Source organism: Pomacea canaliculata, linkage group LG2 (genome assembly GCF_003073045.1).
Source record: "Pomacea canaliculata isolate SZHN2017 linkage group LG2, ASM307304v1, whole genome shotgun sequence".
Lineage (NCBI taxonomy): Eukaryota > Metazoa > Mollusca > Gastropoda > Architaenioglossa > Ampullariidae > Pomacea > Pomacea canaliculata.
In genome coordinates, this window is record NC_037591.1 from 43516240 (window position 1) to 43544174 (window position 27935).

At 39.5% G+C, this 27935-nt stretch overlaps 2 protein-coding genes across 5 annotated transcripts in view; one reads left to right on the forward strand and one right to left on the reverse strand.

Moving 5' to 3' along the window:
• Window positions 1–7868, forward strand: part of LOC112557045 (enhancer of polycomb homolog 1-like) — a 20988-nt gene extending 13120 nt beyond the window's left edge. Inside the window, exon 15 of the mRNA XM_025226633.1 lies at window positions 285–7868. Coding sequence (XP_025082418.1) covers window positions 285–357 — 73 coding nt within the window. The 3' untranslated portion in view covers window positions 358–7868. The remainder of the gene's footprint in view (window positions 1–284) is intronic.
• LOC112557044 lies at window positions 6898–27618 on the reverse strand. 4 transcript variants are annotated; one of them, XM_025226631.1, is made up of 12 exons: window positions 27442–27618; window positions 24475–24784; window positions 22429–24101; window positions 20607–20724; window positions 19958–20188; window positions 19179–19285; window positions 18873–19006; window positions 18426–18588; window positions 17795–18028; window positions 17428–17541; window positions 16806–17000; window positions 6898–16391 (listed from the first exon to the last, which is right to left on the reverse strand). In XM_025226631.1, exons 2-12 carry the CDS (start codon window positions 24711–24713, stop codon window positions 14989–14991), a joined length of 4611 nt encoding a protein of 1536 aa, XP_025082416.1. In that variant the 5' UTR covers window positions 24714–24784; window positions 27442–27618; the 3' UTR covers window positions 6898–14988. The 4 variants fall into 4 exon arrangements, with proteins under 4 accessions (XP_025082416.1, XP_025082417.1, XP_025082414.1 ...); XM_025226632.1 differs by lacking the exon at window positions 27442–27618 and adding an exon at window positions 27184–27407; XM_025226629.1 differs by lacking the exon at window positions 27442–27618 and adding an exon at window positions 27111–27407.
• Window positions 27619–27935: the final 317 nt, after the last annotated feature.

The window sequence follows — 27935 nt, forward strand, 5'->3', positions numbered from 1 at the left end:
TCTATAACTATGTTAGGCTACAGTTCTATGCTGTACAAGTTCTGTTATTACTTCTGCTATTACAGATCAACTCGGACTTTTACAGAACTTTGTGGCAAGCTAAAATGGCTGAGAAGAGGGAAGGGTCATTAGAATTTTATTTCATTATTTAAAAACATGGATTATTATATATTTCAAAGTTGTTTAAAGCTCCTAAACTTGGAATTTTTCTATATTCAGGAAAGGTGGTAATTTTTACATAAGACATGGAATACTTAAAAATATCTTTTCTGCTTAATTTACAGACAAAATCATGAGGATGGAAATGCTGTTCATATGTTCAACTCTGACACTGCAATGCCTATGGATGTATCCTGACAGATGTTAGAAGCTGACCTGGAACAACAACCGCTGCAGCGTTAAGCGCTTCTCCGTCTGCACCCAGCATCAGCATTCTCAGCTGCCAGCCATGTTTAAAGAGCTTGGGAGGGGAAGAGAGCAGCTGGTGCACAAAAATAGCTGCTTTAAGTTCTGATGGCTGTATCAAGAGGCTTGAAGGACATCAGTGGATGTTACCTTAACAGACCTGGCTGTGGACATAACTCTCGTGCTGTTGAAGAGCTCTTGGTGTAGTATCTCAGATGTATGGTAGTTAAGAAGCTGTGCCCCATGGAGTTCTAATGGTAGGTCTTGCCACAAAAGTAGTGCTTTTATACAAGTCTGTAGAATCTGTTTCAAGTCTTGCCAGTCTTGCACTCCAGTCCTTGTTGACTCTACTGAAATTGAAGGGGCAGAAGTCAAATTCTGATGTTGAATTTTCACTCGGGCACTCCAAACAACTAAAAGAAAAAAGTTATTTTTAAAAAAAATTGTAGAAATATCATTATTAAATTATGATCATTTGTAATTCAGTTCTTTAAACAGTTTATGACTGCAGTAAGAGCAAACAGAGAGAAGGATAAAGACAGTAATGAGAGTAATAATTATGTTCCTGTCTTTTATTGACTCTTGTCGTCATACACTATCACTGACTTTTGGTCAGAAAAGGAAATTATTGGAATGAGGTTGAGAAGAGTTCAGAGTTTTGGAGACAGTGGAAGGTTGTCTTGATCTTAACATTGCTTTTGAAAGGCATTCTGTAATACCAGTTAGTCACATCTTTTGTCTGTGAGGTATGTTAAGGTTCATTTGCCATGTAAAACACTTGTGCACAAGATGTACATCGCGTTATTCTCTTGTTCAGTGCAAGAAAGCATTTTCTGGAGCTTTCGTGGATTTTTAGCAACTATTGCATATAGTAGTAGTCCATTCGAAATGTTGCACCAGGAATCATAGCCTACTTCAGTTCTCAGCAGATCTTTTAAGCCAGGAGTCTGTTACAGTTTCATGCATGTTTTTGTTTTTTTTTAAACCAGAAAAATGAATAAGTGTATACTGGCATGTACTGAAAATAGATTAACAGACTTTCTGTCTTGACTTTGTGCAGCTAAGATTCTAAATGTTCTACAGATTAAGCATGCCGCTTTTTTTTAAATGTGTCATTTGAAAATTTAATCACCATATTAAACGTGACCTAAATATTAATTTGAAAGCTTATGCAAAGTGTTCATATTTCTAAATTTAGAGTTTGAAAAAAATCATGTGGTCACAGCCATCCTTTTTATAGATACTGACGTGTTTTTCCATACAAAACACCAAGACCACCAGCAATGTGTTCAGCTTTAAACAAAAAAGACAAGAAAGCACAACATTCTGTTTTCTAATTTCTGCTTCTCCCCTTTATTTTTTTGCTAATTTCTCACTGATACAATAACCTTATATTTTATTTAGGCATGAGACCTAGTAATGCTTATTTTGTGAATTATTTCACAAAGAGAAGCAGAGTCTTAATAGGTGTGTGATGATTCTTTAGAGCTCTTCACTCTAGTCAAGTTTTCAGATTAGCACCATTGGATGTCTGGCTGTAACAGATTGGTCCCCCTATTCCCCCATGTGTGTGCACTTGTGCACTTAGCTTGTGACAGTTCAGTCTTAGGCATCCTGACACCTCGGGAGTTGATGGCAAGATGCTTCATTTTCCCTCAAGCTCATGATATGACAAAGTAGGACAAAAAAGTAGCAGAGCATGTTAGGAGGAGTAGGCCACCATAAGACAGTGTGTTATTATTCAGTTATTTTAGTCTGTTAGAGGTTGTCTTATAGTTAAGGACAAACAAAGGTACATTTGTCCAGTACTTATGTGAATAGAACTGTGGACTTGCTAATGATAATTATGCAATATTTCTTAATTTGTGTAACTTTTGAAACCTCAGCAAACCATAAGTGTTACAAAAGGCTTTTCTGGGGGTTTTGCATTAGTGGTGTTTATATGGCACTTAGGGGTACCACTGCTTGCATGCTTGCGTTGAACTGTTGTTTAGGGGAAGTTACTGAACCACTCCTAGATTTTGCTAGAAATGCACGTGTCTTGTACCAGGTTGACTGGTGCCAAAATGTCTTGGTTCACTGGGTTGGATAAAAACATAGTGTTTGTAGTAGTTTGAGGACTGTGTGCATGTCAGACATTGAATTTCAGCTCTTTCTCTCTTTTTTTTTTTCATGCTGCAAGGAAAAGTTAGGCTAACTACACCTACCCCACCCTTTCTCTAGAAATGTGTTGTTTATTAGAAAGGGAGTAACTTTGGTTTGTACATACTAAAAGTATTAACTTGACCCCAAACAAGATTGCTATGTGAATTAGTGATTTAAGGTATATTTGACATTCGTTGCAGATCTTTTTATGGTACGGGGGGGGGGGGGGTGCAAAAAATGCAAGTTGCAGAGGAAAGTCAATGCGTTTGTGCCTGTCGCATCACGTCACTTTGTATGGCTTCAGGCACTGCAGCGCACATTTATAAAACAGGTGGAAAACACTGACTTCTTGCGCCAATTGCAAGTGGATTTCTTAAGGTTTCTGTTCACCCCCTGTTCAATGTCTGCTACAACAGCCGCCGTACAGACAGACAAGGTACAATTTTTCTTTGCGTTTCCCGCTTACCACTTCTTCAGCAGGTTTTGAATACACCTCTTTGCTGGCAAACCAACACCAGGAAATTCATCAGGAAAAATTTCCCACATTTCCTTAATGGAATCACTTTGCACGTACACCTCCACTATTACAAATTTTTCAGAGAGTACATCTTGTCAACACTGTCAGTGGTTCGAAGTGACTAACACATCATACCATCTGAAGGTGGGCTTCTTTTTTGCTCGCCACCATGTAGCATAGTACTGCTGCAAATCCAAAGTTGAGAAAACTATATGCCTAGCAAAACTGCACTCTTGTGTGCCTCACAACTTGCCATGTAATACCATCATATTCTGTTGAGAGCCAGAGGTTAACTGAATATATGTGGAACAAGATAATGTACTGGGATACTCTAAATCCTAATTGTTATTGTATAACTGTCGCTGCCAAAGCCACAGTAGACAGTAAGCTTACATCATAGACCATGGTGTACAGCAAGTGTGTTAAAGGTCTTGCCTTTGTTGATGTTCCATTTTTCACTTTCATGACTATTTCTGGAGTTTGTAGGCTTTGAAAATTTAACATCATAAATTGCTGTGGAAAAAGCAAGGTGGTGTGTATGGTGCATTGTAAACTCAGCACATTCCAATGGCTGTGTATATAACAGCAGGTTTATAAAGAAAAGAAAAATCTCTTCCAGGAAGGGCAGAGTTAAAATGGTAATTTAAGTGCAGACTGGTAAGACTTGTTTTACCTTTGGATGTGCAACAGCAAGGTGCAGGTAGTATAATCTGATTCATCCTTATCTCTTTTAAAAATGACATCACTACTAGCTACCTCTCGGTGCTATTTTTTAGGCTTATCTCTAACTGCAGCATGGGTTTATCTTGTCCTGTCATTCTCAGTGACTTTAACCCTCTGTATTTGTTTTGGGGTTTTTTTGGTTAAAGATTGTGAAACCAAGAGAAAATGTGTGGGTATTATTTTTAGATCAAAGTGTAGTGTTCATGTGAGTAGTTTAATCTGATTTTAGGAATTTGCACAAGGTGTGTGATAAGCTCAAGTTTGATTTACTTTGGAATAGTTTCATTTTTTAAGTGCTTCAAGAAACAGCTGGAAAAGCCTACTCTTTTTGTTGAGATATAAATGCATCAGAAACACTGTGTCAACTGAACACAAACAGGTTGGTTTGCTGAACCTGACTTGACAAAATTTATTAGGTTTATTTCTGTTTGGGGTACATTTGTGGTGTTTTGACCATATTGAACAAAACATATTTTAGGGTAAGAGACTGACACCATAGACCTGCAGATAACTTTTTGGAAAATGGTGATTTTTTTTTTTGGCCCCTGCTCTAAGTGTATGTACTAGTTCTCTGTTCGTGCCTTCTGCTATATAGAACAAGTGCTAGAATAACCAACATGGTCGTGTGCTAGGTACCATTTTTTGCATAGACCTGCTTCAAGTGCATTGGTTTACCACCTTGCTATTTAGTTGTGCTATTTTTCCACACTTCCTCTTGTAATGTGTGGTTATGTTGAAATCTGGACACGTCCATTGCTTATTGGCTTGTGTGCTGATGTACTTCTCAGGGCTGGCTAGGAAAAAAAAAGGCTTGAGTTGACAGTGAGGGTGACAACTTGTTTCTGCTGTGATTGTTCAGTGTGTTGTGTGCATTTCATTATATAACATTCTAAATATGACTGCCAGAATAGAGAGGCTCTAAGAGATGAAACTTGAAGCAGCAGACTGCTGTAGCTCAGTGACTAAAGTGACACAATAGTTTAGCACCTTTCTGCCGCTGGATAACAGAGATAAATGCTCAGTCTAATATTGTGTGGTTTTTTAAGGTGCCTATAACTGTTCTACTTTAATTTTTCCGTAGGCTACATTATTTTGTGAGTTGTTGTGAGGATTGATAATGAAACCTTGCATCCTGATGCATGCTTGTTGGTGTTTGAGGCAGCAAGCTTTTGAACAGCTGCCTGTACTTGGTGACCTTTTGTTGCGCAAGATGTGTTTCCTGGCAGTATTTTTTTCCCAAAGATTTGAGTTACTGTCATTGTTTCTACATTTTGTTACATGAAATCTAGTATGCAGGTGTGCACAGACAGACATGTAAGGCTTTCTTCTCTGTTCTTGGCACGTCAAAATGTTTGAAAGGTTTATTTTCTAGACGAAAAATTTTATTTTTATAGCAAAACTCTAATTCTCTGCCATCTTACAGGTGATTTTAAGGATCTCATCAACAGTATAGATCATTAATGCACAATAATAATAGCACAAACTGCAGCAAATAAAATTAGTAGTAAATACCAGCAGCCATTTTTTGAATGATCCCGTGGTATGAAATGAAGGATTTAGAGTGAGCATAATGCTGTTTTTTTTTTTTTTTATGAGAAAGGGCACAGTTGGAGAAGGGAAATGTTTTCCCCTTCCCTTTCTGGATGCATTAAAGATGTCAGTTAATCTCTGTGTTATATCTCAGTAGAGAAGTTGTGCTGGTGGTGAAGATAACAGCATTTACATTCATCATGCATTAAACCAGCTGACACAGTCACTGGCCTGTTTTAACATAGTGGGTACAATTTGTTTTAGACTAGAAACAGTATTGTCACAAGGGCATACTCATCTTGGAGACGAAAATCATGTTGAAACATTTCCTGCACACATAGATCTTTAAGGAATTCTCCATTACAACACCTTGCTGTCAGCTAGACAAAAGCTAGTGATACATAAGCATGAAATAGCAAGAACTTGGTGTTGCTTATAGGACATTTTCAGCAAAACTGGCTGCATGTGTGAGTTGATCGCTTAAATGGAAGTGTCCTGTCCTTTGTGTCTTCTGTTTTTCTCTGCCCTCTTCCCAGCATCTTTTGTTGATCTGTTTGTTGTGGACTCACTGTGCAGATCAGCCTCGCTTAAATTGGGTGTGCATATGCATTCTCGCTATAGAGATGCTGATGTTCTTTCTTGTGTCCAAGGTTTCTTTCATATTCTGCTTTTCTTGTACCTCTGCCATATTATCCTCTTTTTGTGAACTGTTAGCTGTCTTCTATAAACAGCTAAATCTGTGTTCATTGGTGTGTTTGTGAGCATATAATTTGGTTTACATTATTAGTGTGTGGTCTTGCAGCATCAGTTCTTTGTGGACTCTATTTCCAGGACATAAAGTCAAAGTGATTGTCTGAAATCCTGTTAAGGCAATCACTTCTTCTTGTTAAGATAGATGTGTAATTTTTAAATGCATAAACCATGTAAAAACCATCTTATTGTGTTGTTCTCCTCACTAGCTATAATTTGTGGAGCTCTCATACAGATAAAGGACCATTTTCTTCCCCACAGAATCACATCAGCTGTTGTTAAAGATTTGTAACTAAATGGGTCGAGTAGGAAACCACATAAGGTTTCTGGGCTTCCACTCAGTGTTGTGTAGACATCAGTTGCAGAAGCCTGTTGCCATTCAGCTGACAGCCGGTGCCTAGGAGTAGGATCTTTTGAGTGAAATCAAAAACAATATGATAAATCCCCACTGAAAGATTTTGAGATGACTTTGTGTATGGTGACATTTTCTCATCAGGACTTCAAACTCTTGCTACAAACGTGAATTGTATAAGTTGTGGTAGATGGTCATTTACATTATGGATCAGGAATACAATCGGCAGCTGTTCAAAGTCCTTTAGAATTGTGGATTGAAGCAAACTTTAACATTTTGAATTTCCTTTTTCCTAAAGATGTCACCCTTTTTCTCTTTTCACGACTTAACCATTGACAAAGAGCTCTCGGATTTTCCTAAGCAAAGTCCAAAAATAGATATTGCTCTTTACTATTACGTTTGCTTTTACATAAGCTAGAAATATGAATGGAGGAAAGGGTTCGAAAAATGTTTTTATAAATAGAAATGGGAAGTCTTTTTTTTTTTTTTTTTCCATTTATGTGCATGGTTGTTAAGGAAAAAAAGTGATTAGTTTTGTAGATAGTACTAATTGCAGCATATAGCGATGTGGAGTAACCTGATCTGCCTTTGAGCAGACAGCTTGTGCTGCAGACATGCTAATGATACTCCTTATTAAGTGCATATGCCACTTCAGTATCTTTGCTGTTCTTTGCTTTGACTAGTGACTTCTGCCAGTGACAAAGTTTTGGTGGTCAAGCAACAAGATAACATTTCCCACCTGAAGATGGCAGTGAAAAATTGTGCTTTTAAAACATGTCTTGTCTGTAACGGGTTTTAAATGTGTTTCCTGCTGGTAAGGGACAGCCAGGTATATGTATACTTCTGTGAAGCATTCTGATGCTAGACTGAAAAGTGTGTTCTTGATTTTTCTATGCTGGAACACTGTAAAGACTGTGCTTGATTGTTGGGAGGGAGAATGGTTTAGTAGTTATGCAGGAGAGAATTCCTGTACCGAGAAAAAAAATATCTGTGCTTGAGTGTTGCTGCTTGATTGTCCCTAAAATTGGGTTAGTCTCTCAGTTACTCTGCATTTTGAGGGAGTACTGCAAATTAGTGACCACACCCAAAGTATGTTGAGATGTGGAGTTGGCTAAGATGCAAGCAGACCTACGTTTTGTGACTATGAATTTTGTTCAGAATATTCATGTGGATGTGTACCTAGCAATGTGTGTAATGTGAAGAAGCTTGGTGATTTTTGTGGAACTTATTTGTATACCTGGATGGGTAATGTGGTGTGCATGGCTTGTGCCACGACGGACCAATTGCAGCAGGGCGTTAGTGTAGAAGGGCATGGGCGGGGGGTGAGATTGCTAAGATGCAGACATGAGATGGGATTTGGGAATTAAAAAAAACTGTGATAAACAAAGAGAAGGCAGACTTCCAGTCATGCCAGTTCCTTTCAATAAAAGTTGTACAGAAATGCTGTAACACTGCTGTTTTGTGAATGGATGGCACACAAAAAGTCAGACTCTGCATGCTGATCTGACAATGTATTTTTATTGCATCACAACAGTGGATGAACAACAATGCTGATGCATCCTACTTTCCTCCCCACCTCCCCAAAAAAGGTAATTTTTTTTAGTTTTGTTTGACTGCAATGTCTGTATAATGGTCAGGACAGCCATTGTTCATTCGGTTGTCCCTATTTTGATGCAATGTTAGCTCACATGCTAGACAAGACACCTGACAGCTCACAAGTACTGTAGTACATGCATGTCCCATTTCAACACCAAGTTAAATGAACAGTCAACGTAAAGAAGAAATTACCTGTAAAGTTCTCAGTTTATAAGTAACCTATAGATGTTGAATTCCCTTTACACAAGTACATGTTACCAGGTGGTGGTTGGATAAGTCCTTGAAACAATAGCAAGATGTGGTCATGTCCTCCCTTCTCTTACTCTTTAAACTCAGAGGGCATACCACAATGCTAATGAAGCATTACCAAAATGCAGCATATAAGAACCTATTAATATAGTTTAGGAAATACTTGATGGTAGAAGTACAAGCTCAACATGGAGCACTAAAACACAATATGAACTTTACAATTTCCACTACAAGTTTAGATTGGGGAATCACAACCACAGACAACTACTGGAGAAAAACTGGTTTTCTTTTAAATCATGTCTGCCACTACTTAAAGTTATTTAATCTTGGTGTAAAAATTCTCTTTCTAGTAATTTTATTTCAACATTTTTGTTGTTGTTTTTTTAAATGTCCTGTGAGTCTAAACTAGGGCCAAAGGTACAAATTCAAGAATATCTGAAAGCAGTTTATGCATTTATAAAAATTAGGCTCAAGGAATATATTGAGTATATGCTGCCACATTCTTGACCACTTTAATCTTGGTCTGAAGTCTGTGAAATGACTATAATTTGGTTGCCTAAACAAATGTTACCCACATGGTTAAAGATACCTGAAAGGGTAAAGGACATTCCCTTACCAAGTTAAGGCATTAGAGAGTGGGGTTTCTCCAGGCCTGCTTTATGTCAGTGCCCAACTCCTTAAACTGCCTTAACTTCACCTAAACCCTTTTTGGAGTCTATCCCTGACAGCTGGGTCAACTAGGGGAAGTTTGCGGCGCCATTTCAGGATCTTACCAGTGCACCTCAGATGTGAGTGCTGCAGCCGCTGATTGTTCAGTTTGAATTTGATGTACATAATCAACTATATGCCAAGTCTACAAGCAAATCATTATTTGGGATGGTCAGACTTGCAACACAGGAACATGCACAAACAATTGGTCCCATCTTATCCTCATACAGATCTTTTGGCATGTAACCATTAAATCTTTCTTATTTTCTACAGGTGACAAAAAACTAGTTCACATTGATAGACTTTAGATGTAAAACTTGCTAGCTACTGCAACTGACAAGTCTTCTCCCAACCCTCCTCCAACGTGTTACTTTATGTTAATGATTACTTCTTCACTTAATTGCTTTCTTTTTTCAGACAATTCCAGTGTCAGAGCATGATTCTAGAATGTTGAACTGGTGTAATGTTTCTTTTCTGAGATTGTGTAAGAGACAAGCTGAAAGAAGTGGCAGTCAAACTGGTAAATGCAGGATGTTTTAGCAGGAACAGCACAGTGTCAATGACCAAAAACAAGACTGATCATTATAAAGATGCTGTGATGCTACTGATGTTCAGTAAAGACTGATAAATCTCAAGTGCACGATCTCTGACTTGCTTTATTTTCTGTCTACATTTTGCCAAACATGCAAAGCCAACCACATGCAAACATCAAGCAATACCTCCCCCCCCCTTTTGGGTCCCATGCCCAAACCAGAGCAAAATTTACACCAGTCAGCAGCACTAGTGACAAATTTCTGCGCCTGATTGCTTTTACAAGTCACTGGTTTCCATGCGTGCTCTCCACATTACAGAAATCCTTTCAATTGAAGCACACTGTTCTGACTGACAGTGAGAGTTCTGGCTGTTGATTCCTTTGTCAATATACATGATCTACACAATTTGCTTCACACACACACACACCAATATCTACTAGTTTCTGCCATGTCTTTCAAATCAGCTGCCTTGCGAACAATGAGGTTAGTCTCTCCAAAAAATAAAATCACATCAACATAGAGAATGAGAAATGTACTAAAAATAATGTACACAATGAACCTTGCACAAGACAAATTATATATATATGGCCAATGTACATAGGAACCTCACAGACAAATCTACAAAAAAGAGTTGCACTACGAGACCGTAATGAACCCAAAGGATGAGGTATTCTAGACACCTCAAAAAAAATCCTACCCATTGGTGTGATATCAGCAACATCCCATACATTGCTGTTATATTAGCAACATCCAACACATTGCTCAGTTACAGGAGGAAGCTCAAAGAAAATATGACCTCAAGGACATGGAGGTGGTTGAAATAGGGTGTGTGGGGATAAGGGAGAAGAAAGGGCTCAAGTTAGCATGCCATTTCTCAAAGTGACTCAAGCAGGAAATATAGTAAGATGAAGTCACTCTTGAAGAAAGTTTTTTTTAAATGAATTCAGCTATCACAGTAAACTACTGGTTCCATGATTTTTGACAGTCATATCTGTATGGTCAAACTGCCTAGGATTTTTGTGAACTCTAGAGTCTAGTAATAATGTTTCAAAACATTTATTTAGCTCTAGATCATATATCTCTTTAATATGTTTAGATGTTAATGGTTAGAGTATTTCTTGAATACTTGGTCTGATCACATGCATCTGGATTTGTCATTACCAAGTTGGATTTATACAATTATATATTCACCCCCCCCCCCACACCTCAAAAAAAAAAAAGAAAGTTTAGCTGGCGTATTCATGGGGAGAAGAGGGGGTGGAGATAAAATGGGTGTGGGGAATGTGTGGCAGTAAGAAACATGTTTACTAGTCTACTACACAACATCCAAGTACACAGCACAAAATCTCATACATTTTCTCCTGAGATCCTCACAATTCTTTTGAAGTTGTCAACAAAAGGTGTGTAACAAGTTTTAAAATGAAAACTGGACTCAGCACCAGAAGACTGTCACATGTAATGGCATCTGCTAAGTGAGCGCTGTTCAGTGACATTAAGAGCACAAGACGAGAGGAAACTGCCAGCATACTCAAAACATCACGAGATATGACCATAGATCCCAAGAAATGTCAGTACTGTAATTCTATCCAATCTTTACGGTTACTTTCCTTCAGAATAATCACAAAATATTCTCCCTGACAAAACATCACAACTGTCCACTGGTCTTTGAAAGCACCTGCCAAAGTGTCAAAGTTTTTCAGCTGTTTCCTACAAATATGTTTCTTTACAGGTGTGTATATTCTCCAACTTTAAAAGACTAAAATCTTCCAAGGAATTCCATCTCATCATTCAGCGAATTCCATCTCATCATTCAGCAGCAAGGGAGAGGCAACATAGGGACAAATTAACCCTGATCGGTCCAGAACTTAGTATTTCCTTCATCACAGGATGAGCCACAGATGTTCAAGAGAAGGTCACCTGCCTGGTAGAAAAGAAATGTAACAGTTGATAGAAATTCTTTCAAACTGAGTATGTGTTTTCAATGAAGCAGCTGACCATAAGGAAGCCCATTACATGCTCTTTGAAGACTGGGCAACAAATTTGTCATCAAAACAATTCTTGTGACTCAACATAGTTTTCTCCATTGCAGCATTCTAAGTCACAAAATAAGTGTTTTAGACCAGAGGTGCCCAGCGTATGGTCCATAGGCCACATCTGCCCCATAAAGGTACCTCATCCGGCCAGCTCATTTAACCAGACGCAACATAATTTCATTTTTAACATCATGATTCTGGCAAAACTGCCATGTTTTGGCCCATGAGATTTTATATCATGTCCAGTGCGGCCCTCAGGCGAGAAAAAGTTGGGCACCACTGTTTTAGACCTTAAGAAAGCGAGAAACATCTCTATCACAGGTACTTTAGAGTTGAATCAATAGCTTACACCATATGCTGGCAGTGATTTCTTTGCACAAACACAGGTTGTACAGGATTAAAAATGGTGTCCATCAATAAAGTCTTCAGGTTCAAGAATATTACAATATCACCTTCCATCTATTAAAGCAAATTTTAAAATAAAAATTTTATTTTAGTCACCTTGATAAAAATTCTTAAAACAGACCTCTAAAATCAACTAGTGTACTGTGCGTGTTTAACTCTGCACAATGAGCAGACAACTGGTGAGGTTGGAGTTTTTCTTCTGAGCATGTACTATTAGATCCTGACCAAGCACACAACAGCAGCAACAATGCTGGAAGACTAGATCATGAACAAGTGAAGAAGCGGATATGAGAGCATACTAACTCTACAAGAATGGCAACAGTGTGCAGTAGTCATGCCTCTAGAATATTGCTCTTTGGTAAAATCCATTTCCTAAATCAGCTTGCACATTTGTCAGTCTAGTTTTGTCTAACAATGGTTACAGTATGCAACCACACAGACCACCCGGTTCCTAACTAGTAGTGTCAATTGCTGTAACTGTAAACTTTAAAAGCAACTCTAAGGTATAAATAAAATGATTCCATCAAATTAAAAAGAAGTGGATTCCTTGAATATCACCCGACGGGCCATTTAACATTCTAAGGGCGTATATCAAGTGAAATCTGCCAGACAGCAGTCTTTCATTACTACCCGTTTCATTATAATAACCACTATTAGGATCATGATATGAAAACCTTATGTCCAGCATGTTAACATAATCTGTTTTGCGGAGTGACCATTGCACCTCATTCTAGGTACATCAGTCTAAAAGTAAGTCTAGTAAAATACCACTTGTAACTTAATCTTGAGATGTAAATGAGTAATTTGTTGTTGTGGGGGCCAGACTTAAAATGTTCCTATTCAGTGTTATCATAAGGGGAAAACAATCAGATGATCTTGTTATGAACTTCTAAGCCCCCACTACCTAATAAAATCCTAGACAGCCTATTATCTTTCAAAAATGATTCAAATCACATAATTTAATCTAAAACAGGAACATCGCTGTCCCCAGCCCTTGACTTCCAATGTGCACTTGGGTTTTCTCAACCCAATAATCTAAGCTGGCAGTCCTGGAATGCAACAGCTACTCTCAGCACAAAATCTACAGTCTTTCAAACAGTAAATAACACTATAAACACAGAGACCATGTATTAAGTGGACCAAATATGTTCTCTTACGCAACCCTAAATACAAATCCTGTGCTGGGCAAGATACTGAAAATGGTTAAGACATATTCTGTATCACCCAGGACTCTGCCAATGGAGTAAGCATGAAATCTGTTAAGATTGTCCCCTGGTCAAGAGTTGCTTTGGGGTTGTTGGGGAGTAAGGTGTCAGACCTCCCTTTTCTCAGCTTTATGTGAGGGTGCTGCCCATCTCCTCTCCTTCGCTACCTTACCCAACCCACTATGGAGTCAGGTACCCATTCCTGCCAGCTGGGTGGACTGAGGGAAGTTTGCTGCACTACGCAGGTATTGAGCTGGTGCACCTCTCACCAGTCGACACCAGCGACCTAACCACTCGGCTATCTGTTTCCTGAATCTGTTGTGTAGGACACTGTAAATGGATGTATTTGGTGTTGTGTAAGACCATGTACATGAATGACAATGACAATCTTTGTTGTAAAAGATAATGCAGCAAACAAAACATCATCTGGACCATCAGCTATGATCCGGATGCGAATGCCCCACATGTGTAATCTATCGCTAACTAAACAGCAAAGTATAAAGTTAATGACAAATGAAGACAAAAGAACATCTTCCTACAGGACAGCCTCTCAGCATGAAATCTTCAGTTAGATGTCCACAGACAAGAGACAGTCAAGGGCTATGTGAACAGTAGTTCTCTTACCAACATATTTACAATAAAGTGAACAAGCAAAACCCAATTGGTTTAACACCCTGAGTTTACTCCACATACACTGCTTTGTATGCAATAACAAGATCCTCTCCTGTGACTGTACATCTAGCACAAGCACCAACCTCTGATCTCACAGTTGCTAAGTGTGTAAGGACACCACAGTTCAGACTACCACTCCCCTTGTTTAACCTAAATGAACATCTCTATGGCTCTCTCCCCCACCTCTCCCCAAATTGAAAATTTTGCTTTATCATTTTTTTAAAACTTGATACAAAGACTCTAATTCGGCATCACTGACATGATTTCACACAGAAACCACCCACAAAATGTATCTATAATAAGAACTCCCTATTCAAGCTCTGCGCTTCCTTACGCATGTTCACCAATTCCGTCTGGATTGCTGATTTTTGGCAAGTCAGCAGTTAAGGCTATATCTGGTGAAACTGGCAAGCCATGCAAACAAGTGCCACATCCAGAGAGAAAATGCGTGCTGGAGACAATATCTGAACACACTACACAAGATTCTGTCTTGGTGAGAGGCACTCTACTGTTGCACCATGGGACCATCCACTAGAACTCTGCCTTGAAAGCAATAACTTTCATGTAAAATTTACACTTTTGCATCAGTGGTTCTGCAAATTGTAAGTCTGGAAATACTTGTATCTGTCCTAATGTGGTTATTATTAATGCTTTCTGCTGGTTTTAATCTACTACATCATTATGGATGGACTTGACATCTGCAATGCTCTTAAACCTCATATCTTTGCAGTTCAAACGCAATTTTAAGATGTTATACACAGATATTTTCCTACCAATATTGGTCCACTTGTACCAGACAATGGGTCTCTCTTCCTCTTTTTCCTACTCTCTCTCTCACACACACACACACGTGGGGTCACAAGGGGTACACAGTATTTGCTGATTGTGCCTGAAGCAACATAATGCACATTATCACCCTCAACATGAGCAGCTTACAATTCCAGAGATCCTGCTGTTCTTCTTGGCCAACAAGGCCAATTTTTATATGATTATGTCTCTACTTTCTTTTCCTGGTACCAAAGGCACAAAGCCACAGCAGCCTCCAAAGCACTCCTAACACTGACATCCCTTTCTCTCAGCACTTATAAGAGAGTAGAACATCTACAGTACAAATACATGACAGTAAGTGAAGAGCTGTTCAACAAAACCTAGCAAGTACCCACTGCTAGGAAGTGCTCCCAGTTCCTTGCTGAGCAGGCACAGCCAGGGGTAGGGAGGGGGACACTGTTTGGGGGGTGGGGGAGGGGGAGTGGGGCCCAGTATAACCGGGCAGTCCAGCAGGTGACCCGCTACGCATAACACCAATGGAATGTGAGAGAGCAGTCAGCCGTGGATCTTGTTTGGGTCCAGTTACCATGGTAATCCCAGTGGCCAAGCCAGAGACCTGGTGGCCAACAGCTCCCACCACCAGCTGCTGATTATGTTTTTGAACTGTTGATCCTGTCAGGCTACCAGCCACCAGTGCGTGGTGCATGTTTTGCTGTGGACCAGCGACTAGGCTATTGCTAGTCTGTGCAGTTAAAGTGCTGAACTTGGGCAAGGGGGTGGAACTGGATGGAACAGCTGGACTTGCACAGACCACAGGGTGAACATATGCATGTGGGGTGGTTGTGGGGAAACCATTGATGTGGTAGCCTGTGCCAGTTATCTGCTGCTGTTGTTGTTGGTGCTGTAGACCAGAAGCTTGGACCCAGTGGGTCTGGGAGCCAGCAGCAAGGTGTGCAGCCAGAACCGGCTGTGACTGGGTATGCAGCTGAGCAGTGGTCACCACAACCTGATGCAGACTGCTGCTGCTGGTACTGCTGTTGTTGCCAACATCAAGCTGCAGTGTGCCCCCAAGAACCTGAGGCGGGGGAGTATTTGCCACAGGAGAAGCAAGGCCTCCTGCTGTCCTCAACTGTTGGTGCTGTAGAGAAGGCAGTGAGCGAGTCAGTACAGCATGTGGAGAGTGTGTCAAGTCCCCAATCAGCAAGGCAGATGGCAGTCCCTGAAGGCTGGCTGCAAACCCTGCCAGAGAGGGAAGGCCTTGGCTTGCCTGACTTGACTGTCCTGTTACAACCTGGCTTTGAACTTGACCTACGGTGGTCCCCACTGCATGGTACACCGGAGGCAACCTCCTGTCTGTGTAACTCTGTGTCGCCGTTGCACTAGCTGCCTGTTGGATGGGGGTGGTACCTGGGTACCCACCCTGAAGAGATGTTAGTACTGTCTGAGAAGGATAGGCACCAGAATTCTGAGCTGCTACCCCAGGTGCCAATGGCAAATTTAAGCCATTAATAGTTGTCACAACAGAAGGCAAGTAAGCTGCCATGCTTGTTGGAGGCTGTTGGCCTACTCTACTTGTGCCAGCAACGCTCACCATATGGCTGTAGTCTGCAAGTGAGCCTGCTGGGGATTGGTTCACATGCTGCTGCTGCTGTTGTATATGTTGCTGTTGATGTGGTGGCTGTTGAATGGACAGTGACAGGCCACCCACACTGGGGCTTCGCGTCACACCATTGAAAATGTCGAGGCTAGTGGCACCAGCTGTGGTCATGTCTGCCTGATGCACTGCATCTACGTTAAACCCTGAAAAAACCAAAACATTTCAGTTCTATATTAAGCCCTGTACACATAGGAGATGTATATGACACTACATTTGTATGTTAAACCCTGTAAGACATAGAAGACATACTTCATACACATCACTGAATGTCTCTGTACCAACCGGATAACATGTTATACTTCTCAGTACCTAGTCAAATCATTCTGTACAAGACTATAACAGAATAATTTTCAATGCTGACATGACAGCATCAAGCCACTGATCATTTTTGGTATGGACACTACAGTATGACTGCATGATAAAATCATGTTCAGGTCTGATACTGGGAGCAGTTTCATCGTGCTAAAAGCCATAATAAGATCTAACACCATTAAGTCATTTTCTGCACAGATAAGTTTGACAAATATTCACCCTAAATTATACACATCCAAACTAACCTTGAAGGTTTGAGGCAAGAACCTCCACAACATGCTGCTTAGCCTCCTCATTAAGGTCATCCACGTGCATGGTACCTTTAAGGAGTTTGTCTAGGTTTTCCCGTGCCTCCTGAACGTCTTTAGTGGCCTCGGCAAGAGCCCGCTCCAACTCCTCCACATCTTGGGTAACATGGTCCCCATTCTTGTCGGCCATACCTGCAATACACATAACTTCTTCAAATTTTGTATATACGGAGATTAGAATCATTTCTCATGTATAGAGATTAGAGTTAATTTTTGTATGTAGATAAAAAAATTATTATTTGCTTTTTTTTTTTTTTTGAAAGTTCTCAGGCAGAGGGATGAGAAAAAACTACTAAGCAGCCCTAGTACTGATTTTCAGTAGTCTTACAGCAAGTTTCACAGTAACATGGTGTCTCCATACACTGTTCACAAACACTGCAATAGTCAAGCACAAAGGTGACTGGCTAAACATCTCTGACAGCAAGCATGGTATAGTCTTCCTTGTTAGACAAATAAATCTGATCCACATACAATCAGGCGGCCCTATGCTCCTCGAGGAGTAACAAGGACTAAACTAACTACATACAATCAGACCCCACTCTGCTACATTTATACTCACTGAATATATCAGTAAAAGCATCATCTGGAATCTTGTTAAAAACATCCTGAAAGTCTTGTTCTTCAAGCAAACGTGATGCCTGCTCCAGTGGCAACTCAAAAGGCTTGTCAAAGTCTGATGCAAACAAAAAGAAATAGCATGTCAATAGCTCATGGCTTTCTTCTCCGGTGGAGAAGTCTTATCAAAGTTAGAGCAGCCAGTATTCTCCAGAAATTTAAGATAACACATTGAAAATATTCATGATACACATAAAATATATCTCCTGACAGTGCAGGTATGGAAAAATACAAATGCTGCTGCAGAGGAAATAATCAATGTACACTGTTCCTGACAGTCTCATCAAGGTCTATAAAAGGTAAAAATATACCTGGTGAAAGAGTCTCATCAAGGTCCACAGAAACCAGTGCCTGTTCCAGGTGCTTGGGATCCTTTATGACACGTCCCACACCCACAACATCCCCCACACTCTCTTGTGAGACTGCAGAAGGCACTGCACACATGCCAACACCTGTAGGTGCAGGCAGAGAGTCCATGGAAGTGGTGTCTGCGTGAGGATTGACTCGCGTCATGTCAACATCCATAAGAACTGTCTCTGGCATACCTGACACAAGATGAACCACTCACTTAAGCATGTGGCTAAAAACAACTAACACCTAACAAAAAACAGCCAACAGCTTGCATTCTTGAACTTCTAGAAAATAAAACAGCCATCAACTGCAAGATGATCTTTAGAGTCAGTGCAAAAGATCCTAATTTCTTGTTTTTTCCCTCCTACATAAAGTAATAAGTTGTTCACACAAAACTGGCAAGCAGGGTTAATGATTAAAACAAGGATACTCCCACAGCTAAGAGGAGATTCTGTCAAAGTGATATTAGTTTACTGGTGTCTCCTGTCTTAAATCAAAGCAATATTTACTTAATGGCAAGTTTTGTCTTATGTCAATGCAAAATTAGCTTGCTGGTGTCTCCTGCTTTATGTCAAGGAAATAGTAACTTACTGATGTCTCCAATTGGACGATCTGGGGGTAAAGGTTTTTGTGGTCGAGTGTATTTGGATTTTTTCTTTTTTCCTTTCCGTGGCGGTCTTGTGAGGGCTGGGGGCTTGGTTTTCTTGCGCGGTCGCTTTTTTACCTCCTGAATCTCTTCTCTCTGTGTTTTGTCCTGTTACAGACATGGTACCTAGTATGTTTTTCCTAAATGCTCATACCATTATAAAAGCAAAAATTAGGACTCCATCATTAATCCCCAGAGAATGACTTGCTTCTAAGAAAAGATGGGATTTACAAACCATTTGAGCACACTCTATAATACTACAAGTTTGCACACAATTAAATTCAGAGTAAATATTTAAATCAAAAAAGGGTATTTAATTGCTCTTTGCATTTGTTACACAAAGTCAAAGATCAAAGTTATTTAATCTCCAAAATGCTTTTCCACAAACATACCAATGTGGCCCCATGAGGGAAGCAAAGTGGCACATCACGGCGAAGGTCTATGACAGGCATGCAGCACTGGGTGTTGTCAGGGAGCTTGGCAGTACAGAACTGAAAAAGCTGCTGGTCCACATTGTACATAATGTCTGGTTAACAGTTAGGGATAATCTGTCTTGGACACTTCGATTTGAAGCAATATATCAAGACTTTTCACATAACACACTTGCGTAACTCAAGCTATAAAAAAAGTCTGGTAAACCATTATCTGCATAAAACAATATACAAGGACACAGATGACACAATTATTATAAAGGATACGTTTGCGACAGTGATTGGCATAAGGTAAACACATGCTGCTGCACTGTTTGTCATCAGCATCTTTGTACAGGCATACCTTTCTCCAGATTGCTTTCTGTTTCTTTGGTCTGAAGTGGACAAAAAAAAAGTCACTTTCACTTCAGCATGAACTGAAAAGATGACCAACAAAATGTTAACATGTACCGTAAATTTTAGATTATAAGCCGCAACTTTTTCCCACAGCTTTAAACCCTATGGTTTAAACAGCGATAAGGATTGTTTGCAGATTTTTCTGAATTTTTCAGATTCCAATTAATTTTTTCCATAAGCTCTATTTTAAAATGTTAACTGTTAAAGTTGTTACAGTGTTAACTGTTCGTATTTTAAAATCAAAGCCACATACAATTGAAGCCTTCAGATCAGTTGCTGAAGTACACACCCTCATCATGCCAAAAATGAGATGAAATAATTACGATGCAGCTTTCAAGCTGTATTTATGGCTTATAAACTAGTGCGGTTTATTTGTGAAAAAGTACAGATTTGAACAAAAAAATTAAGTGGATGCAGCTTATATACATGTGCACTCAATAGACCAAAATTTACAATGCGCTCTCTCTCTCACACACACGTGCACAAAGTCATAAGCCAAACAAATATAAAGTATCATCAGCCATCTCATTTTTTTAAGAAGCAGTTTGAAGTGATACAGCAAGAAAGTTTGGGGAAAGTAATAGCAAAGAAACAAAGAACTGCATTTATTGAGAATAAATTAAATTGACATCATTGTTAATTATCCTTACTTTTCTCCAGGCCAATGCAAAGGTCTTTGAAGAATTTCAGATAGAGTTTGGGCTGCACTGCGTGAGTTCTCCTTGGCTAGGCGAATGAGAGACAGTGTAAATTTGATGCTTGCTCGTGTGATGCTGGTGTTGCTTCGAGTGGCATGCTTGATTTGGCTGCACTGACGCCGTAGCCTAGCCCTCAATAGTCCCAGCTTTGCTGTCCGCAAATCTGAGGGCAACTCCCCATCTCTAATATCAAAGAAGAAGCAAACATGACGGATTACTTAAGCACCTTAACAATGCATAAAACCTAATGCTGTAGACTTTTTTACAAACTTAAAATAAATGTGAAAAATGCCAGCTGAACCAACTAAAGGTATTGCAAGGATATAACCAGGTTATAACTAAGGAGGTCATGCAAGGGGAGAGTAATCATGAGTACAGGCTTCCCTTGTTTTACAAAAATAATTTGGTTTTTTAAATAAACATTTATTTGAATGGGAAAATTGATTGATTCTTTAGCACTATAATCAATTGTATTAAACATCAGGACAAATATGAAGCATTCTGTGTTAATGGGTACAATAGAAGCTCTATATCCTCTAAATTAAAATAGGGAAAATTTGATGAAACAAAGTCTAAAATAAAGGATATACAATCCACCCACGCATCCAGCTCATTTTCCTCTTCGTCATCAGAAATGACACACCAGTCAGACTGCCAGGGCAACATATCAGAATATTCATCTTCATCACAGCTGTTCTCTTCATCTGATGCACACAGACCTGCAGACCAAGCCATTTATCATTCAAACACCACTTACATAGTAATGACCATAACCGTAAGGTCATAACAGCTTGCTTCTGCAATTTAACTAGTGTAGCGTCTACAGCAGACCTGGGCAAAGGCCGGCCCGCCTCATGTCTCTGACCAGCCCGCCCGCTGGCCCGCCCGCCAGTATATATACTATATATACAGTATTGGGTAAAACTGAGTTAACTATATTAGTCCGGCCCTCTAAAACCATCCCAATTTCTCATGTGGCCCCTTGGGAAAATTAATTGCCCACCCCTGGTCTACAGTCTGTTTAGAGACTTCTAACCAATCAGAGTTGGAAAGTCAACGAGGATTTGCAGGGACGATCCTGAATGCACAATTTAGAGTTATTATAAAAAGGTAAACATAGACAAGTACATGATGACATATCCTAATTGCTAATTATTGTTACAAATATCCTAATCATCAATACTATATCTTGAAAAGCAGACTATAAACTACGTCTGTTAAAAAATATGTATGTGTATATAACTATACTATTTCTTTGCTGGCTCCTCCCCTATTTCTCTGAGTTACTCTAACATTTCAGCTAGACAACCAACACCTCCTAACTATTCCTGTCATCAGAACAAAAACACATCGTCACAAACTTTTTAGTTATTGTGCAGCAAAATAATGGAACTCTCTCCTTTCCATATCTAACACCTACCCACTATTGAATCCATTAAATGTGCACTGAAAATACATCTCTTCCTTAAGCATTACTCTTAACAACAGTTCACACAATGCTAGTACTTTTTCACACCTTTCTCCATTTTCTGCTTATTGCTACCTCCTTGACTACCTTTGCAAAATCAGAATATTTTCAGTCCTTGTTACTTGGTTCTTCTTGGTATTTTCTGTATTTGTCTTTTATTTGTTTATTATTTTTACTGTTGTTTATCCTTTCATCATTCATATGTTGTTTATTCTTCTTCTAGTTCGTAAGCACTACAAGCATGCTCCTTATGAGTGTGAGTATGAACTACACAAATCTTGCATTTATAACTATCTTACAATTTCATTTATCACAATAAATCACACCAGTAGCTGGTGGAGGTGAAGGAAAGAGAAGATAAACAGACCATCTAAAGATGTGAATGCTTGAAAGAAAATCAAAGCAGAGGCTTAAATAAACATTTTATTCAGATAAAGAAGAATGCCTATCATAACGCCTAGGTAATCATATCAGGAAAAATGTTTTAAAAAAAAGGTAAAGATCCCATAGTCTCTCTTCTGCTGAGGAACACACACACAAACACACAAAACACTGGTGGCCACATCCGTGCCCCCTGACACACACGTACACACAGATGCACATGACACGCACACAAAAAAACTAAGGAAGTGCAAAACAAATGCGAAGAATAGATATGAGCAATGAGAAGATTAAGCATGAAAACATGACATAACCCCAACAAGAGAAATGTCGTTTTTTTGTGGCAAATTTAAAATAACCACCCTGATGTTAATATCTTAAGTAAATGTATTTCATAAAGCCGACAATGATTACAAAAAATCCCCCAGCCACAATAAAGCCTTTTTCCAGCAGATCAGGATCACTAGGAATCAAATCAATCCAATCAAATCACATTTATTCCATTTTTCAGAGATCCTGTGCCCAAAGTGTCTTCTTCAAAGGCACAAGATGTATGCAGAAACATTGTACTTACTCATGCTGGAGCCAACAAAAACATGGTTCCGAATCCTCCTGCGTGCGTAAATGGCATAAACCTTGACAGCTAGATCATTTTTTAACCACGTCCGTGCATCTTTCTCTGACAACAGTCCTTTAAGCCTTTGAGGGCGAGTAAATAATACTGATGAGCCAGCCGCAGGAGTAGTAGGCACAGAGCATGCCACAGGTCGTGGCATGTAAGGAGGCGGAGGAGGAAGATCTGAACTTGGACTGACCATACCACCTGGCAAAGATGTAGGCAAATGTGAAGCAGTTGAGACCAGGCCCACTTTTGATGTCAATATAGCTGAGGTCTGAGGATATGCAGTACTATTTTCACACTGTCTGTTCACAGCTATCTGATCTACTGCTGGAGCAAGATATTTCTCATGATCTGAACCTTCCACTGAAAATGGAGCAGGAGCCTTTTCTTGTTGTTGATGCTGTTGATGTTGCTGAGGATTGCGCTGTAGTAACTGTGGAAGCAAATGGTTTGATTGATGATGTACAAGCTGTTGTTGCAGCTGCTGATGCACCTCATGTGCCTGATGCGTCAACTGTTTATGGTGTGGCGACTGTGTCAAACTAGAAGCAGAAGCTGTTGACAGAGTTTGTGCCGATGGTCTTGAGGAGTGTGCAGGAACACTGGATGGCACAGTGACGGGGACAGATGCCATACTCCCCGTTGACAGTCTCTGGTTATTTCCCCGTAGCTCTGCTGTAGAAGAAAATGGTAGGGTTTTGTGAGCAGAAAGGCCTGGGTATGGTGGGGGCAGGGCACTACGAGAAGACACAAGCGGGGAGGGCATAGAGTCCCGGTTCAACTGATCAAGTCCAAGCAGTCCTGCTGCATTGGACCCCCCACTGTATCCAATATTTATGCCTCTCAAGTCCATGTCAACACTTTTGTGTGGCAACACTTCCAAGCCTGGGATTGTCAGGGAATCTAAGCGAACAGAGTTTAATCCAACACTACCGGCTGAAGCATTCAAGTCAACTGTTGGTATTCCAAGACTAGCAACTCCAACATTAGCCAAACTGGTTGGCTCAGGACTAGCCACTTGGTTAGGGCTAAGTTCTGACTGGTTGGATTCTTGTGACTTTCGAAGCTTATCCTTTATTTTGTTCTGTGCTATTTTTGTCTGCAATTTGTTCATAGTACGTGAGCTGCGGGCTCGTGATTTAGGGATCTTACTTTCCACATTTGGGCGTACTTTCTCCAGTTTTTCAGCAAGTTCTGGATACAGTTTTGCTTTGGGTAAACCACTACTGCTATCAGCTGAGGGTCTGTTTTGCAGTGGAGTTGGGTTAGTCTGAGGATGGGGGGATCTAACAGGTGTGTCACTCATTAAAGAAGAAACACCAACACTAGGACTCATCTGTGTGCAGTTCATCCCAGACTGTACCATATCTGGAGCTGCATCATGGAAAGCATATGGATCATCAGGGTCCTCTGGTGATTCTACAACTGTTCCCAGAAGGGCTGAAGGCTTGGTCAGTTTTTTGATCTTAAGTCGATCACCAAACGTCATCTTGTTGACTTCTTGAGAGGAATTAGCATCTTTTTCCTTGTTGCCTATCTTGTCTTTTTCTGAGTCCTTCTCCTTTTTGGGTTTTCGCTCTCTTCGTGGTAGCATGCCCAACACCTGCATGTGGTTGTTGCAGTACCTGCACCAAAATATTAAGAAAACTTTCAATTAGCCAAAATCAAGATAAATTATTTGACAATATCTATCAAAATCCAGCAGTAGGTCATTATTTTCGGTGTCTTTATAGCTTCCATAGAAATAATCATGCCATTATTGATTTATGGCCCAACTTCAAAAGTAGTTTTTCAATACCATCACTTTCAGTTCTTGGCCAGCACTCTGGCTATTACTGTGTGATGTCTCATCGGATGTTATGGCTAAAAATGCCCCCTTGGCTTATAGCCAATAAATAAATGAAAAATCAAAGAAAATAAATGAATGCATACTCTGAGAACTTTTGGTGTTCCTGAGGACATCATATAGTTTTGTTAAATATAGCAAACAGTACTCACTGCCTGGACTCCCCAAGTGGTATGGCCTGAGTACACATCTGCTGGCTGGACTTGGCCACATATGCACAACGCCGAAATGGAGCAGTGGGATCCTCCAAAATATGCCGCACGCAGAATCCATAGCCACTGAGGCGCCGCTGGTTGCACTGTTTGTTGCTGAATGAACATAGTGGCTTGTTGTCCACCGGTGAGTAGTGAATGTTTTTTCCTTCGTACATCTCACGGCCTGACTGACACATGGGTGGCGTATGGGGAGGATTTAGAACTGGTGTACAGAAACATATACAGTGGGAGAAAACTCATTTCCCACCTGCAACACAGATGTAATAAAAGTATTATGAAAAGCGGTTCACAAGAACAATCTAACAAATTTTTTAAATAGTGTATCTAAGGAATGCAGTAAGCACAAATATTGGTAAAACATAACTAAAAAATGTAAAATGTTCTCTTTCTTTTCCTTTCTTATATACCTGCACCCACTACCAACAAGCTCAACATTTAATTCTATGTAAACCAAATGTCACATTTAAGACAACAGCAATATAAAACAATGTCTCCACCAGAAGCACATGAAACATTAAAACTGAATTTACATGCACCCATGCAGGGCATATGCATGACATATGAAAAGCAAGAAATATAGCATGTACATCCACATCATAAATATTTTCTTCTGCAAAGGCCATCGTACACAACTCAGAAAGGCAACTTTCAATAGATAAGGCAAACCCATCCCCTAATCAGCTAATTAAGCTAAATCCACAGCCTGGTTTGTGCCATGTGCAAGACTAAAGAACATTTTACAATCAGATACCAGAAAATATGACAGAACAAAGACACTGGAAGCTAGATCTAAAAATAAAGAAATGCTGTATGTTTGTGCAAGTCTTTATTTGATTGATTCTGTGACAACTATTGGCACACAATTCACAACAGCTGAATCTGAAGACAGGAATACACTTCATCTTTCTTCTAACTTTATTTTCTTCTGTCTACAAGATACTGCTGCGATAATTTGTCTACAACAACATATTCTTCTTGTACAGTTACTCACAGGAATAAAAGTTACGTCAGGTTATGTCAGCCCCGAGTTACAGTGTTTCGTGGTTACTACACATCTCCCATTTACTGTATAAAACCTTTCCACTTGCACGGCTTTGCGTTGTAAACGTCCTAATGCCAACTTAGTGTTTGGTGTGCGCAGCGGAAGAATTAAACCTATTTTATATGTGGTTTTTTTTATATAATTACTGTTTTAGGATAGGATAAGTGCTTACAGTATGTTATTTACATACAGTTTGTATGTATGTTCCGACTTACAATGAGAATCGGTTTACAACGTGACGTAGGAATGGAACAATGTCGTAAGTCGAGGACTGCCTGTATTGTGTTTAAATATTTAGGTGTCAGCCTCATCTAATGGCGTGAGGGCACAACACTGACATTTTAGCTTATTAATGTTCCAATCATTAAGTTCATAAACAAATTATAGATACTCCAATGTGTATGGCTGTTGTGGTCCACAAAGGATGTATGATGTTTGTTTAAACAAACATGCATATAAACATACACAAAACTGGAGTAACTGTCAGATTTTAGTGAAGGTCATTTTGCAACCTATTTACAACCTTCTGCATTATTGGATACAATAGGTCATGGTTAGGCTACATTTGTAGAGTTTCTTACTTTTTTCATATTTAAACATGTTAGAAAGTTATTTCTTAAAATGTGACATCAATTGTATGTGTTATATTTCTGAATGTTATCTGAATGTGCCTGAAACGACCGTACATGACCGAAGCTTAACGGTAAATGAACTTGCTAGTAGTATCTGCTTTACGAAATTCACATTGATGATCATGTGCAAAATGCATTACAATGTATCTAACATAGCCTAACTGTGGTCAAAATAAAAGATTTTCAAAGTCTCGGTCTAAACAGAATAAAATCAAAGACTTCGGTCCCAAAGACAACAGTACTTTTAATCATCAATTTGATAAAATTATAACAGTGTTGTAAACGTATTCTGAATTTTCTATTTAATCTGCCATATTACCTGCATAATTACATTACTTTAAAAAGGAATGATTTATTTTAAATTTTGATCTTTGCCCAGAAGTGCCAGGCAAAAAAATAAAGCGGAAGTAGGTTTGTTTTGGTAAGAAACGGGAAATGCCTAATGAACTTTGCGAAATATATACAATCAGTACGCGTTTTTCACATCAGATACCAATCCGAAAGTTTCCATATCAATACTCATTCATTAAAAGTAACCAAAATCATTATAATTAAGCCATTTATTCTAAACTCCATATGCGTAGTAAACATGAGGAGGGGTGCATCAAATACACGCTAATATTTTTAATTCTTCAACAATTTTAAATAATTTAGGTATGTAAAATGTTTCTTAATACTTTCGTTATTCCAATGAACTCACGTACCTTTAGGAAAGAATGTAATATACACACAAATATCAGCAATATAAACCAATTATCTAGCGATTAAGTTTCTGGGGAAAATTTGCCGAAATCGCAGGAACGATAACCCTATTTCTGTCTGCGCCGGGACGAGACAGGAGAGAAATATGGCGTGTGCTCGACTCTACGTGGGCCGCGGGACAACTTTTCATCGCTTACCTTCACATATTTCAAAAATCATACATCGGTCATTCCTCTTAAATAAAGTTCCTCATTGCAAATGGCTACCTACAAAATGGCCGCCAGATAGCAGCGTGTAAAGTATGCAGATTATTTATTCACTGAGTGACAACAAAGCATGGATGAGGGAGGTATGCGGCTTCGGGCTTTCATGTTACCGGGCGTTCTGACCATCTTGAAAATGTAGGACATGCACTGATATGTCTTTTACGATTTATGTCTCTTCTGAAACGAAACAAGGCTATCTGAATGCACAATTTACAGAGAAAGTGGCAAAATTTTGTCCTCAAAGTTGTCGGCGGATTTATACCTCACATTCTTCCGCTAGAGAAATAAATTTTCCAATTTCAGTCGACATACAACTCGCAGGCATAAAATCGTCACAAACGGCCATGATGGTCGATGTTTTACATATCAAACAACGTTTAAATACAAATGAATTGCACGATGACTCATTTCTTTACTGGTGTTTCGACCGCCTGAGGTGTAAGTAGTACCGGGGTGAGAGTATTGCGGCCAAGAGCAGAAAGGAGCAATCCAACGAAACGCCACCGTTTGATCGCAAACTATTTTTAGTAACACAAGCCATGTTGATAGTATGTCCTTTGACAGCGGATTTGTTGCAATAAAGAACGTCAAGAGTAAACTTTCAATGCATGCAATCGATGGTTAAATGCTTGTTGAAATGCACTATACGTCTTTGCCATTTTATTATAACATTTTCTCTAAAGTATTTGGCGATTAAAACTGACGAAAATTAGGACGCTTCGATAGTAAAAGAGCACCGAGGCACATCGTTTCGAG

Excerpts from the sequence above, each read along its gene's own strand:
- LOC112557044 (XM_025226631.1), bottom strand. The coding sequence starts at position 24,713 with ATGTGTCAGTCAGGCCGTGAGATGTACGAAGGAAAAAACATTCACTAC. Across the intron at positions 17,542-17,794 it reads TGATGAGACTCTTTCACCAG|ACTTTGACAAGCCTTTTGAG; the intron begins GTATATTTTTAC and ends TGTTTGCATCAG. Across the intron at positions 16,392-16,805 it reads TCTTGCCTCAAACCTTCAAG|GGTTTAACGTAGATGCAGTG; the intron begins GTTAGTTTGGAT and ends TGGTTTTTTCAG.